The sequence below is a fragment of the Aquarana catesbeiana genome, linkage group LG07 (assembly GCF_042186555.1).
Source record: "Aquarana catesbeiana isolate 2022-GZ linkage group LG07, ASM4218655v1, whole genome shotgun sequence".
NCBI lineage: Eukaryota > Metazoa > Chordata > Amphibia > Anura > Ranidae > Aquarana > Aquarana catesbeiana.
Genome location: NC_133330.1, coordinates 240621967 through 240643533, shown reverse-complemented (window position 1 = coordinate 240643533; position 21567 = coordinate 240621967). Strand labels below are relative to the sequence as shown.

At 39.5% G+C, this 21567-nt stretch overlaps 1 protein-coding gene across 6 annotated transcripts in view; it reads right to left on the bottom strand.

Moving 5' to 3' along the window:
- Nucleotides 1-21567, bottom strand: part of TGFBR3 (transforming growth factor beta receptor 3) — a 325007-nt gene that overhangs the window by 91919 nt on the left and 211521 nt on the right. For all 6 annotated transcript variants that reach the window (XM_073593154.1, XM_073593156.1, XM_073593155.1 and 3 more), the window contains exons 5-7: nt 15549-15732; nt 13385-13550; nt 8787-8934 (exon numbers count right to left, since the gene is read on the bottom strand). In XM_073593154.1, coding sequence (XP_073449255.1) covers nt 8787-8934; nt 13385-13550; nt 15549-15732 — 498 coding nt within the window. The remainder of the gene's footprint in view (nt 1-8786; nt 8935-13384; nt 13551-15548; nt 15733-21567) is intronic.

Genomic DNA, 21567 nt, shown 5'->3' with positions numbered 1-21567 from the left:
TGGGAACAAAGACAGAAAAAACATGACAGGGGTTCTAACCTCTTACCACTCTATCCAAAATAAAAAAAAGCTTTGGTTTTACATATGCTTTAGTACAAATGAGTTTCTTCCATTGTCTTTAAGGAGAGCTTAATATGACCGTTATAAATATAGTTTTGTACAGCAGTCTCAGATATCCGCTAATACAACTAATTTGATAACTGATTTAACTGATTAATAAAAAAAAAATGATCAGTTTCATGTATATTGTTGGCCAAAGGGAGGGGGGTAAGGGGGGGCGATTAGACAGGTGTTGCTGTCTGTGTCCCTATTGCAGATCTTTATTTTCTTCCTGTTTGGTGAAATCTTTCTCACTACAAGAGTGAGGGGAAATCTCTTTAATGGAACCCAGAGCCCCTCCAGCACCCACAGGTTAGTTGCTGTGGAATGCAATATTTAGAACATGGCCTTAATAAATACGTCTAAGTGCTAGGGGGTCTCCATATAGCAATCCACATATAGACTAAGGGGCTCTTTTGTAACAGAGAGTGGACCGCTATCACCTACATCACTATTATGCACCACTGCCCATCCCATTAAAAAAAATAAATCAGGCCGCGGGGATGTGGGTGGAAAAGGCCCATGGAGTTCTCTCTGCACAAAAGAACGCTCTGTGATTGCAGAAGAGGCTTTTGCAGGTCAAATGACAAGGCTCTTTTTTTATTTTGTCTTTTCAACCTTCATTCCCTTTTAATTGCACACCGCCAGCTTCAGAATAGCAAAGCTGACAGAGTGCTAACCTCATTTGTAGAAAGAAAAAATAAATAGCTTCACAAGGACTAGCTTCTAGGCATAAATACACTTCTATAGGGAAGCCTCAGACCTATTCTTACATGAATGAGTGTGTATGTTCCAAAAAGAAACTCGGAGTAAAAGCCCTAAAAATGACAATCTACTTATCTTGAAGGAAAAAAAAATAAAACAGCATATGTTTTAAATGAAAACATTTGGCAGACTACAGTAAGCCGCAATGTGGAGATTTTCCTTCCCTGGTGAATTATCATGGCGTGCAGTGCTCGATACCTGCTGGATTAAGGAAAGCCAGTTATAAGTACTACAGGGGTTAATCACAGATGACAGAATCCCTAGCTGGAAAATCTCTTTTTTTTTTTTTTTTTTTTAGTTTTTATTTTTAGCGAACCTTAATCGCGAAGCACCCGGGTCGAGAAGACCCAGTTGGAAGTGAACGAAAGCCGAAATGGAAACATTTAAGGTCAGACCTAGTTCATGCCGCGCTGGAACAAGCCATAAGTACGATACAACAAACAGAGCTATTCTCCATGGTTTACACTGACCAAAATAACATAAAGCCACATCAGATATAAACACTGCCCATTGGGGACATGAGAAATCCATCCCTCATGCAAATTTTCACTTAATTAGAAGGCAATTGAGGCTTGGATGAAATGGTTATTGCCATCTTATTTCAAGGGACTGTCAGCAACTTGTCATTCTGCAAGTTTTTACATCAAGTACTTTAAAAAAAAAAAAAAAAAATCATCTGTTCTATTTAGATCTATTAAAGGGGAACTGTAATAGATACACATGGTCGGACTTTGTTCGGACATTCCGACAACAAAATCCTAGGATTTTTTCCGACGGATGTTGGCTCAAACTTGTCTTGCATACACACGGTCACACAAAGTTGTCAGAAAATCCGATCGTTCTGAACGCGGTGACGTAAAACACGTACGTCGGGACTATAAACGGGGCAGTGGCCAATAGCGTTCATCTCTTTATTTATTCTGAGCATGCGTAGCACTTTGTCCGTCGGATTTGTGTACACACGATCAGAATTTCCGACAACGGATTTTGTTGTCGGAAAATTTTATCTCCTGCTCTCCAACTTTGTGTGTCGGAAAATCCGATGGAAAATGTCCGATGGAGCCCACACACGGTCGGAGTTTCCGACAACACGCTCCGATCGGACATTTTCCATCGGAAAATCCGACCGTGTGTACGGGGCATAATAGTTTTTGGTAAAATTAAAATGACTTTAGAAGTTTGAAATTGTGTGGTAATAATATACATGCACAACATCTTTATTGTACTAATAAACATTTATTACAAGGTGCATTCATGACGCTAAAGGGCTGATTTACAAAGTAGACTGAATATCGCTATTGGCTCAACAATACACCACAGTGTTTACACCATGCCATACATCGGATTTATGGGTTCAATTTTGGACAATTTACCACCACACAGAGGGCAGAACACAAATTTCATCTTTAGATTGGGTTACGGCGTCTCCAGAACAGGATACCACCACAGCGGCTGCTACAAGTGCATTTTGAGGATACTGAGGACTTTAATCCATTCTTGTCAGCACTACATATTATGCCAAAGTTCTTTCTAATTTGAATGACAATTAGATACAAGTTTACCAATATTTGCCATCAGTCTATTTGCGGGAAGTGTTTGTAGTTTTTTTTATAGTCTTTACCAAACTCTAGTGGTAGTGTTTAGTAGGATTTATATGTTATGGCGCACCTATTTATTTATTTTTATCTGGTCATTCTGAGTTGCCTGGAGTTTGTTTTTGGGAATTTCTTAGGCAGCCGAGAGACATAAGAGTTCATATAATGAACGTTACAATCACAAGCATGATTATGCCTATGGAAGAGGGAGGTGGAGAGTAGGTGGACATCCTTGGTACCAGAACCAGTTCACTCTGGAGTAAAATATTATTAAATTAACAGGAAAAATCCACCCAGGCAAGTTGATACTTTAAAGTCAACTTTGCGGCATCTGTAAAAGTTGCTGTATGCTCCATGTCATACAATGCTTTATTTATTTAGCTGTAATTATATGGATCTGGTAAACATTTTCTTATTTCTTTAAACAATTTAGAGCAGAACTCCATCCAGATTCAGAAAAAATCTAATTGTATTAATTAAAGTATATGTGAATCCTCACTTAGTAAAACAACCCATTCAGTTTACAAAAACAAATGAAGAGCAAAATGTTTGAGTATAGATATAAAAACATTATAAATACCTTTTTTTCCATTTTTTATAAGTGATCACCCTCTGTTCTCAGCTGCATAAGAGCTGATGGGGGAGCACACTGACCTTCCTAGTGAATGGCTGTGCAGGGAGGGGAGGGGGGTGTCAGGACAAGTCTGATCATTGGAGGAGAGCACACGAGTTCCCAGCACAGCAAGAGAACTGACCATGCTGTGCTTTACTGTTTAGTGTGGTCAGTTTTAATAGGGAGGTGGAGGGACTGGCAGGAACACCAGGAATTCTACACATAGGTAGCAATAGAAAGAGAAAAGTATACTTTTTCACACAAGTACATGGTACAGCAGGCACAGATCGGGAATATGAAATAATGGGTTTACATACAGTTGTGCTCATAAGTTTACATACCCTGGCAGAATTTATTATTTCTTGCCCATTTTTCAGAGAATATGAATGATCACACAAAAACTTTTCTTTCACTCATGGTTAGTGTTTGGCTGAAGCCATTTATTATCAATCAACTGTGTTTATTCTTTTTAAAGCATAATGACAACAGAAACTACCCAAATGACCCTGATCAAAAGTTTACATACCCCAGTTCTTAATACCCTGTATTGCCCCCTTTAACATCAATGACAGCTTGAAGTCTTTTGTGGTATTTGTGAGTGGGGCTCTTTATCTTTGCAGATGGTAAAGCTGCCCATTCCTCTTGGCAAAAAGCCTCCAGTTCCTCTAATTTCTTGGGCTGTCTTGCATGAACTGCACGTTTGAGATCTCCACAGAGTGGCTCAATGATATTGAGGTCAGGAGACTGAGATGGCCACTCCAGAACCTTCACTTTATTCTGCTATAGCCAATGACAGGTCAACTTGGCCTTGTGTTTTGGATCATTGTCATGTTGGAATGTCCAAGTACGTCCCATGTGCAGCTTCCTGGCTGATGAATGCAAATGTTCCTCCAGTATTTTTTGATAACTTACTGCATTCACATTGCCATCAATTTTGACCGAATTTCCTGTGCCTTTGTAGCTCACATATCCCCAAAACATCAGCAATTTCACAGTAGGAATGGTGTACCTTTCATCATAGGCCTTGTTGACTCCTCTCCAAATGTGGCGTTTATGGTTGTGGCCAAAAATCTAAATTTTGGTCTCATCACTCCAAATGACTTTGTGCCAGAAGGTTTGAGGCTTGTCTCTGTGCTGTTTGGCAGATTGTAAACGGGATACTTTGTGGCATTTGCGTAGTAATGGCTTTCCTCTGGCGACTTGACCATGCAGCCCATCTTTCTTCAAGTGCCTCCTTATTGTGCATCTTGAAACAGCCACACCACATGTTTTCAGAGAGTCCTGTATTTCACCTGAAGTTATTTGTGGGTTTTTCTTTGCATCCCAAACAATTTTCCTGGCAGTTGTGTCTGAAATTTTAGTTGGTCTACCATACTGTGGTTTGATTTCAACAGAACCCCTCATTTTTCACTTCTTGATTAGAGTTGGAACAGTGCTGATTTGCATTCTCAATTCCTTGGATATCTTTTTATATTCCTTTCCTGTTTTATACAGTTCAACTACCCTTTCCCGCAGATCCTTTGACAACTCTTTTGCTTTCCCCATGACTCAGAATCCAGAAATGTCAGTGCAGCACTGGATGAAAGATGCAAGGGTCTGTCAGGAGTCCAGAAACGCATTGACCTTTTATACACGCACACTAATTACAAGCAAACAGATCACTGGTGAGGATAGTTACCTTTACTAGCCATTCAAACCCCTTGGTGCCATATCGCAAAAAATGGCCTGGCCATTAAGGGGGCAAATCCTTCCAGTCCCTAAGTGGTTAAAATACAGGTAGTATAGGCATTTCAGTTATGTCTTAACATTAGCAAATTAGCATTTATATCAGCACTCTGGAAGATGTTAGATCAATGCCATAGGCCAACCAGGACTCTCGTGATTTGCATGTTGCATATGTTACAGGAGGGAAGAGAACAGGGGTGACCAGTTGCTGCTCCTTCAATGCCCAGTTAGAATCCAGGCAGTTACTGTACTGGGCTTAATTTTTAGCCATAGCATAATCTGCATGGATGTACAGAACCTGACAGTACTATCTGGCAGGGGTTCTTGGATCATAAAATGTGGCTGTGCCGAAATACATGTTTTGGTACGGAAACAGTTCAGATGTACAGTATTTCAAATGTGCTATCAATTTGCTTGGGGTTCAGTTTTAACTATCGTGGCATATCGGTTTGTGATACCTGGCATATCAGTATGGACAGCACGACATCTGTTTAGCTTTATGGAAATACTGGTCTGACCTGAAGTCTAAATATACTTATAGTTTACTCAAAGTAATCCTGAGTAATTTCATATCAAATTCCAGAAATGAGTTTAACCAGTTAGTGTTGATGATAAGAATGGAATAACTTGGATTTATAAACATATTCAAAAGTCTATAAATAAGTTAAAACCAGAGATAACAAAACACTCTAGATAAGTTCAGTCCTGTAAGGTGTTAGAATGTATGTTATTGTAAGTGAATTGCTAACAATCCATCAACAAGTATAAGAGGCAAGCTCTTGTCTTTTGGGTCATGTTGAAAACAAATCCTGTTTCCATTTTCTTCTTCAAGACCTGTTGTCTATTTTAGGTATATGTTTTTGTTCAATCCCATCTTATTAAGGTTTAACAAGGTACAAAGGTAAACATATTGAACATAACAGTCCTTGAAAGGTAATGGTACAAACCTACATTGGTAGGATATCAACGCCTAAGGCATCAATGTTACAAAGCGCAATACAGTAAAACCTTGGATTGCGAGCATAATTTGTTCCAGAAACATGCTTATAATCCAAAGCACTTGTATATCAAAGCCAATTTCCCCACAAGAAATAATGGAAACTCAAATGATTCTTTCCACAACCATTTATTCATAGGTCCTTCATTTGATAGTCCATATCAAATGATTATAGCAATGTGACCAGGTTGTGTGACCATAAAATATCCATCCACAAATGTCAGCCTCCACAAGGGGATTAGGAGCAAAATCCAGCAGGAGCTACAGAGTATAAAAGAGAAGAGAGGCGCCTCTCAGTGTAGCAATATGTTGCTAAATGTTGTACCTTCATTAAATGTAACCATATGGCTACACTTAGAGGCGCCTCTTTTATACTCAGTTGTGACATGACGCTACGTGTATATCAAGACATCGCTTGTATATCAAGTCAAAATGTATTAAAAAATTTAGCTTGTCTTGAAAAACGCTCTCAAACCAAGTTACTCTCAAACCAAGGTTTTATTGTACATCTATAAAACCTTGTATCTAAAAGTTCACAGCGCTCCCCCATATTCTCCAGTGCAAAAAACCCAACACAAGAGACTACAATTGAAGTCACATTGGATATAAGTTTGAATAGACTAAATGAATAAGATTTATTGGATGTATATGCATTGAAATAGCAATTTTTGAACAATATTGAAAGGATGGAGAACTGTTTATGATATTTTGCACTATTTGTATTGTTTAATAGCACACAATTGCATGTCTATAAGGGCCGCAGGGGCCCCTAATCTCTATGCAGGGCGCCGAACGCATAGAGTTTTACAGGGTTTTTTTTTGCAAAGCACATGATTACAGCTGGAAGGCTCTAATTGGCTTCAAAAAGGGTGGGCTCTGGACGCAGAGCACTGTGCCCTGAGCCCACCCACTTGTGACAATAGTGAGTCAACATTCGTTATTGTCTTCCTGCTTCCCCTCCCGGCTAATCAGGACAGGAAGCGGGTCCTGAGACCGGATTGGCTGGAAGAGAAGTGACCGGATTGGCCTGGAGGAGAAGCCGGGGGAGCCGCCCGGGACCTGGATAGGGTAAGTGCGGGGCTGGCAGGCTTGCGAGCGGGGCTGCCCCCCCAGAGAGATGGAGCACCAGCCGCCACTGCAATTGCATATAGGCATTATTGCACTGGAGAATAAGGGGGAGCGCTGTGTACCTTTAGAAACTAGTTTATAACAATACTGTTTAACAGCAGCACACCCAACACATTTTGGAGGTCATTCACAACACAGAGGGGGCAGCACTGGCTTTTTTTAGTTATATCTATAAAACATTAACACCTAAATATCTAAGAGGTAGCTGGACCTAGTCTGTCTGTTGGCACTAGGAGAGAATTCTGGGTAAGTGTTGAGAAGGTGATGCCATTAAACTGATTAGATTGAACATTTCTATATACTGGTCTACCTATGGCCCTTTTAAGAATACTGTATATTTGTGAGAGAGAACAAACAGTTGCTCTGTTGATTGCTTAAAGAGGAACTGCAGTCTGCTCACATAATTTGTAATAAAAACATCTTTGCCATTCTAAAGCTTCCCTCCAACCACTTTGCATATTATTTCATATATACTGTTATTCTGTACTTGCCAAATATGCTGCAGAAATCTCCCTCCACTGAGTCTGGCTGCAATCATTTTAACTGTGGGCAGCTGAAGCTGCTGCCTGTTCACTTCTTGGATTTACACAGACACACAGAGGCACACCTCCAGATCTGCAGCTCTCATTGGCCCTCTTATGATTCATCACCCCTCCCTTCCTGGCAAACTCTCATGAGAGTGAGAGAGAGAGATGTGCATGATGTCATAAGCCTAGGCTTTTTTCCAGACAAGAAACAGGAAGTGGGCTGTATAACGTATATACTGGCAGAAAAAAAAATGTTTTACTATCCAAAGTTAAAACAACAAGGGCAGAAGATTTAATAGATGGAAAGATGAAAAAATAACTGAAGTTCCGCTTTAAGATCTCAGTGACAGAAAATATATAACAGTTTTTTTGTGACCCAATAGAGACGTTGCGTAAAGAAAATTCCATTTCAACAGTGCACTGCTCTGCCCACTGAAGTTTTAAAAGAGAGGTTCCAGATTTAAAAAAAACAAAACAAAAAACATTTATACCCACCTGCATCTGCCCCTGCTGGCTCTGTAGTGAGAACTGAGAGATCAAACATCAACCTATCGCTCAGTTCTCCCCCTCCACTCTGAGCAGAGAGCTGTGACTGTCAGCAGAGAGCTGTGAATGTCAGTCAGTGGCTCTCTGCTCTTCCCTCCTGCACTCACTGGAGCACTGGGCTGTGGAGAAGGCTGAAGGGGCTGGCTCAGGCTCTCCTCAGATTGCTGAGAGGCTGAGCTGAGTGCCAGTCCAGGTACCTGGGTGGATCTCAACCATATGGTCGGGATCTTTCCTTAGCCTGGCCTGGGTAAGTGACGTCAGCTGACAATGGACTTTAGCCCAATGTCAACTGAAAAAGGGTCACAGGAGTGCAGAAAGAACTGCACTCATGTGATCCATAAAAGAAGTTTGGACAAAAAATTAGAGAAATCACCTGATTTCCCTATCCAAGTTAATGGCGTGGATGGAGGAATCTAACCTGCTGACTACTGTATTTAGACAGCGGTAACACTGTTACCCCAACAGTAACTACTTCTTCTAGGATGCAGGCACTGCTCGGCCAACAGTTTTCCTCCTGGCTCAGTCCATTTTTAAACTGATTTTATCAAGCCGGTCTGTGCTGACAGGACCGCACACACAGCTCGAATTTCAGACAATTTAGTTGCAAATGTGAGGCAAGTATCGCTAGAAAGGAGATTTGCACTGTGAAGTAAAATAGACACATAAAATATGAAATGCAACAAAATAGATGCTGTACACTACATTAAAATGTGTGGAAGTATATATATTAAAAATAGTGTATAACTACAGAAGATATAAATACCAGTAGAGATACAAAAACAAAAACATACCAGAACGTGCAGTTTGCCTGCAATATTGTGTGTCTTGATAACCCAGTTGACTGCCTTTTTACATTTCAGAATTAGAACAAGACTCTTGGAAAGTTTGGCATCTGGATTGAGCGGCTTGATGTCAATGATTATGTCCACCTGGAATGAACTAAATGGGAACAATAAAAACAGAATGAAGATGAATGCCAGTTATCTCCAGTCAGTTTAACGTCTTCTGCTCCAGCATATGATCAACCAATTAAACATTGCAGCTCTCTCCAAATTGTGAAACATGTGCTAAACAGACTGCACTAACAAATGGCAAGTGATAAAGAACAGAACGGAGTGTCTTGGGAGTTATCTACAAAATTAAATGTTAAGAGCGTTCTCTTAGCACCAAATCCCTGTATGCTATACATACGGAGAGTGGACAAAGTAAAAGAATGTTACTAAATCACAAGTACAATTACAGAATCCATATTTGTTTTTACTTTCAGTATATTTATTATCTTTTATAAGAATGAAACATACAACCTGGGAACAATAGTGATACATCATACTAACATTACTAACATTTATAGGTAAAGTTGATCAAGGGAATACCCGATTGCCTCTCGGGGGATCAGGAAGGAATTTTTTCCCCTGTTGGAGCAAATAGGATCATGCTTTGCTGGGGGATTTTTACCTTCCTCTGGATCAACTGTGGGTATAGGATTGTGTATATGGTTTTGTATGATTTTTTTTTCAATTGGTTGAACTAGATGGACTTGTGTCTTTTTTCAACCTAACTCTCCCAGGATACGTCTCCCGAGTACATGGTCCATACAATATTTGGTGTAAAAACAATGACCTGAGCCAATGGCTATGGTAACGAATGCAATGTACACAGCTCATAATGAGAGTAATATATAAGGTTGTGGTCAGTCAACATAGAACTTCCATCCAAAGGTCCTCGAGTGAACCAAACACAACCCTGAGAACCAGGACCAGGACCATCAAAGAAAAAAGAAAAAGATGGAGGATAGAAAAAGTTGGAGGATAGAAAAAGAGTGAAGAAAAAAAAAGGGCAACAGAAGCAGACCAAGTATGAAAGAGACACTCGCCCCCCAGGCCCCAAAATATACTTTAAGTTTCAAAGGAAATATTGAGCTCAAGGGTGAATTCAGATTTTTTTTTATTGCAAATTAGTTATAAAAAAAAGTGTCTCAATTAGCACTTTGATGTTTCAATTTTCAAAGCAACATGAGGCAACTTGCTGACTTCTAAAGAGAGTCAATGCTCTGTACCCATTATTGTTTCAAGTTGCATGTTATAAGCTTATCAAAAAATTAGAAATGACTTAAGCCGGCCATAGATGGATTGAATATCAGCCGGTTTAGCAGGGACCGGCCAAGATTCAATCCATCTATGGGCAGGCTGGTTGTACTGATGTTGATCCATCAATCAATGTCAGTACAACCAGCCTGTCAATTTTTTTGTATGCGATTACTGTCGGCGGCTAATGCCGCTAGCAGTAATCATTATGTTCTGTGGTAAGGGAAGGCTCCCTGTGGACATAACACAATAGCGCTGCAGGAGAGATTCCTCCATTAACACTGACTGTGATGATGGCAGAATTGAGTGATGTTCTTTCCTGTAAACTGTGATTGCAGGGAAAAAAAAAATCACATCCCATATGGCTTATCCATATCCAACCCAATGTACAAGGCCACTTGACCCGGTGTAAGGAGCACAAAACATAAATGCTTAACAATGGAAAAAAAAAGTTGGATAGTCATTCTCATTGCTGGGGCACACATTTGCGGGATTTCAAACACTGAGCTTTCTGGAGAGACATCAGTAAAGTAGACCTTGCATGTTCCTGCACAGTCCACCTTACCGCTTGACATAATTTCTACACACTTCTGCAAAAGTTTTGGCTGACGTTGGGTAGGAATCTAATCCAAGGTGGTACCAATACTTCATAAAATGCCAATACAAACTAAAAAAGATGCGCTGACCATAAACTCAAAAATACAAAATATATTAAAAACGATGAACACACAATGTGAAGTTATTAGTCTATATTTATCATCTAATCCTGCGTGAAGAAAAAAGGTGAAAAGTGTGTATCATTTTAAATTCTACTTGTGACAATGATGTTAATAGTGACTTACACAACAAAAAGACGCGTGTCCCATATAAAAAACACGCTTACCAGATGCCAAGCATTTGGAGCTTGTGTCCCAAGGAGGGACGTGCTGACGTCACCGCGCTGTTACGAACCCGGAAAGATGAGTGGTTCATGCAAACTGGCTGTCTTTTTTACAAATGCTCTTATATTAGCTCCTAACTGTAAGTGCAATACCATTTATATTAATAAAGGTGTAGTCGGTTTTACACTATGGTGACCTCTTTCTTTTTGGGTCATCCTGGTGATCTTGTTGATTGAATACGGAGCTGACCCCATTTGGATTTTATGAAAGGCTGGGATCATCCGCTCCACCTTACTTCATGTGGAATGAGTCCCATTTTGAGAGCTGGCATCTGATTCCCCTATAGGATAAAGGCCTTGGCTGGGTAATAGCCAAAAAGCTCCAAATGCTTGCCATCTGGTAAGCCTGTTTTTTATATGGTGGAGGCACACTTCTTGTTGTGGTTTGAGTCACTATTAACATCATTGTCACAAGGAGAATTTAAAGTGATACACACTTTTCACCTTTTTTCTTCATGAAGGATTAGATGATAAACAGAGACTAATAATTTCACATTGTGTGTTCATTTTTATTATATTTTGTATTTTTGAGTTTATGGTCAGCGCAGCTTTTTTTTGTTTGTATTGGTATGTCACTATGTGTATCTCACAGTAGAGCTGCTGCTTGTGCTAGATAGGTATTTCCAGCGCTGTATTTTTTTCCCATTCATAAAATGCAGCCTATTTCTCTAAAAGTGTCAGCATTCTGGCATTACAAAAACTGATTTACTCTATATTGTTTTCACTAGTATACAAAATACTTGTATAAATGAGAAATATACATTGACTTGAATACTTCTTTATCTGTATGACTTGCAGTTGATTTGTTGGTTTGGAAGGACCAAGGTTTCAGCTGTAAGTAATCCACCCCAGCTCTAAAGGAAATTAGCACTCTTGGCACTCTACGATGTCATTAAGCTAGAGATATCCAAGTTCAGTCCTTCATTATTTTTTAAAAAAATATTGAAGGAATTTCATTCAAAGCACATAAAACCAGAAAAGGTTATAATACGACAGCCTAAAAATATCAAGGGTGTTTCTTGTACCAAGGCAACCAGCTGCATGGTACCTCAGATTTAACTTCCAACGACAATTAGGATCAGGGTCTGTAATGTGTACTGAAAATGAAAAGCATATGTGGAACTTTGGCTATCTCAATGCCACCAACTCTGGGAAACATTGCTTGTGTTGACTAAACTGTAATTACACAAAAATAGAAGCAAATATTTCAGTCAGGTCCAAATTCTTCCCACTCACATACACAGAAAGAGCCAATGTCCATGTGAATGTAATCAATATATTTCTTTTTTAAGATAAGTCCATATTTATTATAGGTACTTATATAGCGCTGTCAATTTACACAGCACTTCACAGTTATATATATATATTGCACATTCACATTAATCCCTGCCCTCAAGGAGCTTACAATCTAAAGTCCTTAACTCGCATTCATACATACACATACAAGGGTCAATTTAGACAGGAGCCAATTAATATACCAGCATGTCTTTGGAGTGCGGGAGAAAATCAGAGTATCCAGAGGAAACCCACACAGGCACAGGGAAAACATGCAAACTGCAGGCAGATAGTGCTGTGGTTGGGACTTGAACTGGCCACCCTAGTGCTGCTAGACAGAAGTGCTAACCACTTGGCCACTGTGCTGCCCTGACCATGTTTCATGGTATACCAACATTTAGAGTAACGTAAAACATATAGGCTTGATTCACACCTACGCATTTTTAGTGCTTTTTGCATTTCGCAGATTTGCTCTACAGATTGTGTTCCATAGAAAACCATGTTAAATGGACTTTAGTGCAAATCTGCAAAAAGAACTAAAAATTCATGGGTGTGAATCCAGCCTTACAGCCCATAGCCCCCGCCCTGAAATCGCTCCTCACCCTTACAGAAACCAGGGGTTTTTCTCCCCACAGGCTCCTGCCATTATTTGAATTTGGCATGGCTGAGCATGGCTCAGCCATGTCTTTCATTCACAGGAATCTGTAAATGAAAAAGCCACAAATCCCATATGCCGGTATCTTGTTCCCAATGGAGCACATGTGCAGTGATGCCACCACATTTATGACCCACTGATTCTTCTTCCGGCCCTGTAACTAAAGATCTATAACTTGGTGCAGACCCACAGCTGGAGGAATAGTCTGCAGGAGCCTGAGCATTGCACTTGCAAACAAAAACAAATGCACATATTTTAATATGGGTACATTCATTTTTTTCTTTTTTTTTGCAAAAGGTGGAACTAGCCTTAGAAAAAAAAAAAACCTTTAATGAACTGTATACTGTAGACACAAAACTTAATAGTTGATCTATCTACAGGTAATAAATATGAACAATTGATTAAAAAGCAGATTTTTTGGTTCAATTATTTTACCTATGTGATGAGTAGCTTGGAGAATCCAGCTCAATGATGTGGACTGTTGTGTCTTCACTCTGGCTAAGAACACAGCCCTCAGCAGGTTGTGGTTGCACATAGCGAGCAAGATAATTCAGTGATATAAAGTTCTTTTCTATTCTGCATGTTGCAGGAAAATTTTCATCTAAAAGAAAAAAATATATTTTCAAGTTTTGAACAGACATACAAATTAAGACGTTACAAATCAGGACTGACATTTTCTAGATATCTCAACCAGTTACTATGTTAGGTAAATCAGACCTCAGGCTTCATAGAAATATCTTGAAGACTTTCGTTTTTCACGCAGATAAATGATTACTTTTTTTTTTTTTTTTCATAAAGCTGCACTAAGAATACCACAGTCAGAATCTGTTTGGTTGAAAGAGACGTGCTCATTTTGTACAAAAATTCCTACCAATTTTCAGGGACACAACCTAATGCTTGCTATACACATGACAATAGACCAAGGCAACCTACCACCAAATGTTGAAACCATTAAACAATTAAAACAAAAAAACCCTTTTAAAACCTTTTCACCTTTTGCCCATAAACATTGCAATTAAGAGTATTTCTACTTGTGCAGTCAAATTTGAGAAAACCCCATTAAATGTTTGTTATATGTTCACACAGCATACTTAAAACTTTTTTATCAGCATGGGGGTCCATAGCTTTCAACAGATTCTCACCTTTAGATGTTTCTGATAAGAAGATGTCATGGCTAAGTGCAAGCATTTTCTTAGCTGTTCAGCATAATCTGTCCCAATAGCTAGACCAGCTCTTACTAACATACAATGGAGAAGCCCACAACAAAGAGAACTAAGTAGGATTTTTGCTTGCAGGAAGTTCCAGAAAAGAGCATTTAAAAAAGGTAAGCTGCCATTTTTGTATTTCTTTTCATATTTGGCTATGTGAATGAGAACACGTTACAAATATAAAGTAGGTGTTATCCCAATTTGCCTGCAAAAGTGGAAATACACTTTGAACTGGTCCTGTCACCATCTTAAAAACTTGAGGACAGAAAAATTCAAATGGCAGAAAAATGGAAAAAGGACGGCCGCACTCCAAAATAATGCCTTTATTGAATGAAGCTTGATCCATACATCAATCAGAGACACAGGTCCAGATGATAGCTGACGTGTTTCGCACCGTTAATGGTGCTTAATCATATGACTTTGCTCAGCCGGAACCCTTCATCTCCTATATACTAGGACGGTGTGAACACAACCGATACCACCTGGAGCGTTAATTACTTTGATTTGGTGTTTTTGGACAGAAAAATTCAAATGTTTTAGTTGTAGCATTTTCCTTTCATAAACAAAGTTTTATTCATTTGCATTTTCTAGTTTAGTATAGTATTAGGAAGTATTAGAAGCCCTGATAATTTTCACTGCTATCCCAAGCTCTATTAGAGAGATTTGCCCTCACTTCCTGTCATGCTGGGTTTCACTAGACAGGAAGCAAGGGAAAGTGTGCAACAGGGATACTGACAGCAATAAAAACATTAAAGGGGATCTAGCCATACCTATCCTACTAAAGAAAGTTTTTTTTTTATTTCTCTATGATTTACTATTGGAAAGTGTCTCTCACTTCCTGTCTGGTAAAATGCTGTTAGCAGGACAGGAAGTGGGGATCAATCTAGGAGCCTAGGAAAGCAGTGAAACTGACAGAAGTTCTACATTTTCTTCAAACATAGAAAATACATTTTGGCTTGATTGTACACTCTAAAGAGAGCATTTATAGTAGGCATTTGAATTGGTGAGAATGTAACACACCATTAAAAAAATTATTCAAGAGAAAATAAATCTTTAAGCAGTTGATTCCCTATACCATGAGGAAAAATAACAATTCCACACTTATGTAATATTTATGTTTGTGAACATTTAGACGAAAAAATGATCATGAATTAAACTCATGAAAATAAAAAATGATTCCACGTTCACGCTCGTGAACTGAACAGGTTGATGAGAATTTTCTCATGAGCTAAACCAATTCATTTAAAATAACCCATCCAATTTACAGCAGCAGCATCATGTTACTATACAGCAACGCCGCTAAACAACTTGGTGATTATTATTTAATGGAGTTAAATTAATAATAACAAAATACCTTGAAGACAAATACTGCAATCCAATATTTGACTTACCTTCGCCCACTTTGATGTCTATTCTTTTGGTCATTTTGACTTCTGTGAAGGATGTAACAGCCCCATAGCTCCTCTGAGTCCACTGTAACAGGTGCTCATTCCCAGAAGGGAGGGCTCTTTCTTCTGTTTGTGCGGACAGAGAGAAGTTACCCACTTCATACTGGACGGTTGAGCCATGTGATACCTAGAAGACAATACATTTTATATGTTTTACTTGAGGTTGCACTGGGAAGGTATGGAGATGGTGTTTGCAACTTATCAATTGGGGACTTTTTATGTACAGATAGAAAGAGTCCATACTGCATTTTTGCTTTAACACTGGCCACAACTAGCTTTATTAGGCATCCAGTGTCAAGTTGGCCATACACATGAACATTTTTTTTTTTTTGCTCAGCCTATAGGAACAGATTTCTCTGTCATATTAGATAGTGTAAATTGATGAATATTCTGCTGCGGCTATTGTATTTTGACAACTAGTCAAACATTTTCTGATTGGCTCCTTTGATTTTTCAATTGAACAATGTCATGCAGGAGAGGTCTGACAGGACCACATGTAGAGTAAACTTCCCTGAGGATCTGAAAAAAAAGAATTGTTGCTCTACATAAAGATGGCCTAGGCTATAGGAAGATTGCCAAGACCCTGAAACTGAGCTGCAGCACGGTGACCAAGACCATACAGCAGTTTAACAGGACAGGTTCCACTCAGAATAGGCCCCGCCATGGTTGACCAAAGAAGTTGAGTGCACATGCTCTGCGTCATACCCAGTGGTTGTCCTTGGGAAATAGACGTATGAGTGCTGCCAGCATTTCTGCAGAGGCTGAAGGGGTGGGGGTCAGCTTGCCAGTGCTCACACCATATGCCGCACAGTGCATCAAATTGGTCTGCATGGCTGACCAGAAGGAAGCATCTTCTAAAAATGATGCACAAGAAAGCCCGCAAACAGTTTACTGAAGACAAGCAGACTAAAGACATGGATTACTGGAACCATGTCCTGGGGTCTGATGAGACCAAGATAAACTTATTTGGTTCAGATGGTGTCAAGCATGTGTGGCAGAAGCCAGGTGAGGTGTACAAAGATAAGTATGTCTTGTCTATAGTCAAGCAAGGTGGTGGGAGTGTCATAGTTTGGAGCTTCTTGAGTGCTGCTGGCACTGGGGAGCTACAGTTCATTGAGGGAACCATGAATGCCAACATGTACTGTGACATAATGAAGCAGAGCATGATCCCTTCCCTTCAGAGACCGGGCCGCAGGGCAGTATTCAAACATAACGACCCCAAACACACCTCCAAGACGACCACTGCTTTGCTAAGAAGCTGAGGGTAAAGGTGATGGACTGGCCATGCATGTCTCCGACCTAGACCCTATTGAACATCTGTGGGGCATTCTTAAACGGAAGTTGGAGGAGCGCAAGGTCTCTAACATCCACCAGCTCCGTGAGGTCGTCATGGAGGAGTAGAAGAGGATTCCAGCGGCAACCTGTGTGTTGCTATGGCCATATAGTGACTTTATTACAATAATATGGAGTTAGATATATTATTTAAGAGCATATGTTTACAGAGGCTCTTCCCCTTCATTGATATGTACATAAACCAGTTGGATAGGTTTTGGAGCGGAGTAGAGGAAGTTGGTGTATGCAGGAAGTTGGTGGGAGGGGTTTGGGGAGTATTTGAATGAAACATGTGTTCGGACAAGAGATGTGTTTGGAAGGACAATGAGGAAAGAAATGGCTACCAGAAGCTGGAGAGTTTTGGAGAACTTTTGAGTTGGACTGAGCAAGGAACCATGAAGGACATTACATCTTAAACCCTAAGTTGAGTAATTGTCTAGTTTACTTAATGCGTACATGTGTGCATCCTACAATTGTATGTGCAGTATTCTTTTCTGTTTAGTAAAGCATTGATACACTACAGAAGTCTAAGCTTCCTTGGTTTTACCGCAAGAACTTTAATAGATAGATGCAAAGCAAAACAACATGTACTGTGACATACTGAAGCAGAGCATGATCCCTCCCCCTCGGAGACTGGGCCACAGGGCAGTATTCTAACATGATAACGACCCCAAATACACCTCTAAGATGACCACTGCCTAAGGGTAAAGGTGATGGACTGGCCAAGCATGTCTCCAGACCTAAACCCTATTGAGCATCTGTGGGGCATCCTCCAATGGAAGGTGGGGGAGCGCAAGGTCTCTAACATCCATCAGCTCCGTGATGTCATCATGGAGGCATGGAAGAGGACTCCAGTAGTGACCTGTGAAGCTCTAGTGAACTCCATGCCCAAGAGGGTTAAGGCAGTGCTAGAAAATAATGACGGCCACACAAAATATTGACACTTTGGGCTCAATTTGGACATTTTCACTTAGGGGTGTACTCACTTTTGTTGCCAGCCATTTTAGACATTAATGGCGGTGTGTTGAGTTATTTTGAGGGGACAGCAAATTTACACTGTTATACAAGCTGTACACTCACTACTTTACATTGTAGCAAAGTGTCATTTCTTCAGTGTTGTCACATGAAAAGATATAATAAAATATTTATAAAAAGGTGAGGGATGTACTCACTTTTGTGAGATACTGTATATCATCATAACCTAATAATCATCATATGTAAAATTGCCAAAAGTGCTAACAGATATCTGACATGTTTAAACATGTGAAAGGTGAACTCTAAAATATTCCTTTGTATAACCTCAGCTTTTAATTTACTTAAGCAAGAAGAAAAAAAAAAGAGCCTTATTTTTTCTTAGCACCTGCTGATTTCAAGCATTTTAAATCACTCTAGGGAACTGCAGCTAAGGTGTTTTATCAAAGCTATCACTATTATTCTGAAGCTCTTGGAAAGTTACAACATGAGTCAGATGTTATGACAGCATCGACTCTGATTGTTACTCTAAGCAATAAGAAATTATGGAGTGTTTGGATATTTTATCAAACGCAATGCCAAAACACAATGCTGATTCCCGAAGAAAGAAGTGCCTTTTTTAAAATGAAACCTAGGCAAAAAAAAAAGTTAATGTGAACGAGTTGGTACCAACATTCAAAATGACATTAAACAAGCCATTATAAATATCTTTCAAAAAAACATTCACTGTACTGAAAGTGACAGATGTAACTTTTCGTGTAAATTTTCATTTTATAAACAAAACAAAAAAAACCCCCAGATATTTTTGTATGGGTCGCTCATGTGGAAACATTCCACTATCTCTATGAATGAAAATGATATCCTTTTATTTCATTCTATCAAATAAGTGTAAACTAACACAAACATGGTAAGACAGGCATTTAAAAAGCTGTCATTTTAGCCTAGAGGCCCTAAAATGTATGTAAACCCTATCATTGAACTTCTTTTATTTGGTCCCTTTTGGTCTGTTAAATATACCATTGAAAGTGTTTTGTCATATCTCCTTGATAAGTTCAAGATATAAACCAGTTGATCTTGCCAGAAATCCAGTGAGCTGGTAACTTTCTGAGCTCTCTGCCTGTGCTGACTGTTATCAATTACATTGTTCTCAGCTATCTATGAGAACTGCAAAAACACAGCCCTCTATATTACGGAAAGCAGGAGAAAGGAGTGGTTCTGTAGACCTATATCGTTTCTGTTGTCCTAATATAGAAGGGAGAGTGCATTATCACCCTGGGGCAGAAAGTGCGTTACTGGCATTCTCACCAGGTGAAAATAAAGGTAAAAAGCTTGATAGATGTAAAATGCATCCACCCCATCTAAGGACTGGTAAGTTGCAATATATTAAATATTGTTTTGGGTTTGCATGCACTTAAAGCCCAAAAGGTGCTAAAGTGTTCGCAGGGTGGTGATTCTTAAATATGGAACAAGGAGAAGTTGAAAGCAAGTTCCAAGGTTTCCACCAACAAAATAAAAAAAGGAGTGATGGGAGAGCCCTTACTTAACTCAACTTACTCAGCTTACATTTGGCAAGGTTGCGAATAACCAAGCTGTATGATAGACGCAACCTTCCTGTGTACTGCATTGCTCTTTGTATTTACTGAAATGACATATAAAGAATATTCCCAATGAGCAACTTGAGTCCCAACATTGCTTTTGTCTCTGGATGGACTTACTGATGGCTGAACCTGGAGAGATCCTGCATATAATTATATTAAACTACGTTTTTAAAGCCATTCATAGAAAAACGATTCTGCAACAATATAATGCTAAGGTAATTCTCCTATACTGTAATTACATATAATACCATGGACACTGTGACTATAAGAGACTACTAGAAAAATAAACTCCCTCTGCATACTATAACAAAGAGACCACAGAATCTTCTATGTTGTAATTACACATGATGTTGTGGGTAATATGACTACAAATCCACTATCCTATAATGTAATTGTATATAATACTATGGGTACTGCCTACAGTATGTAAAGCAATTACATACAGCAAGAGTATATATTCTTCTATACTGCAATTAAACATAACAGAAATAATAAACTTAGAAGAATATTTACTTATGTATGCTATCCACTATTATAGCTACATATAGTACCGTGGTTAGTCTAAGGTGATTATATATGCATTTTTTTCTTTTAAGTAACAAACAGGTTTATGCTTATCTCCTCTGTGCAATGGAATTGCACAGAAGGGCCCGAACCTCTTCTTCTCGGGTCCCCCGCCAGCACTCATGGCTCCTCCTCTGCAGCAAGTGCCCCATTAAATGCAGACAGTAGGAATTGGCTCTGCCCCCGCTCCCTCGTCACTGGCTTTGATTGACAGCAGCGGGAGCCAAAGCCAGTGAGACCCGGAAGTCAGAAAAGAGAAGAATTGCAGATGTGCACAGCGCTGGATTGAATGAGGGCTCAGGTAAGTAAAAGGGGTGGGGGCGTGAGGGTGGGCGATACTAATGCATAAACATTTTTTACCTTAATGCAATTAGCTTAATTAGAGCAGCCCTGATCCTTCTCTGCTTGCTGTAGGGGTACTCGTGTGTGCTCACTCCTGATCCGGCTCTCTGTGTCCATAGGACAGAGAGAGAGCATGGCTCAGCCCCATCCCCTGTTCATACCTCACTGGCTGTGATTGACAGCAGCAGGAGCCAATGGCTCCTGCTGCTGCATCTCAGCCAACCAGGAGGGAGAGCCTTGGGTCTTGTGCACATTGCTGGATCGAGATTGGACTTAGGTAAGTATTAGGGGGTGCTGAGGGGGGAACTGCACACTGAAGGTTTTTTACCTTCATGTATAGAATGCATGAAGGTAAAAAAACTTTCAGCCATTGCAACCACTTTGAGGAGAAGTGTTTTTTGCAACCTGTGTCCTCATTGGAGAGGTTTGTCATAATTTCCTGTCTTGACTGGACCACAGTATAAAGCAGATGGGGGTCTTTCTCTCTCGCCCTTTGCTCAAACATTTTTTTCGGGGTTTTTATCTTGTGTTAGACTTGAATTACACATAATGTGATAAGCATTGTAACTATAAGAGCATAGTATGTTTCATCTGTATCTCAAAGACCTTGTATTTCTATGATATATAACACAAGAGCATTGAACGAGGTACAATGCACATGGTACCATGGGACGTGTAAGAGCACATTTTTACACTGCAATTACACCCAGTACCATTGGTACGTATACTAAAGAAACAATATAAGCCTATAATAATGTACAGTCTGTAATTGCTTGCACACAGCAAGATGTACACTGTAATTGTAGTGTAACACATAGTATGCAATAACTACTTATAATGGAATTTGTCACCTACAAAAACACTTTCCACTCAGTACACAGCAATAGTAGGATGGATTAAAAACGCAAAACTCACACCTGAAGAGTATATCCAAAACAAAACATAGATATAGAGAAGGGGGAAGGATAAAACTGCTGTTTTTTGTCATCTTTGTCTTATTACTTAGATTTCCTTTTGCTTCCTGTCCTGCACACTCAACAGGAAATGACAGAATATCTTTTTACTGTAAGGGAATTCTCCTTTTAGACAGCTGTCACAAAAGTGTTGTTCTGGTGGAAACTCAAAATTTTGGATTTGCGCTCATTGTTATCTCC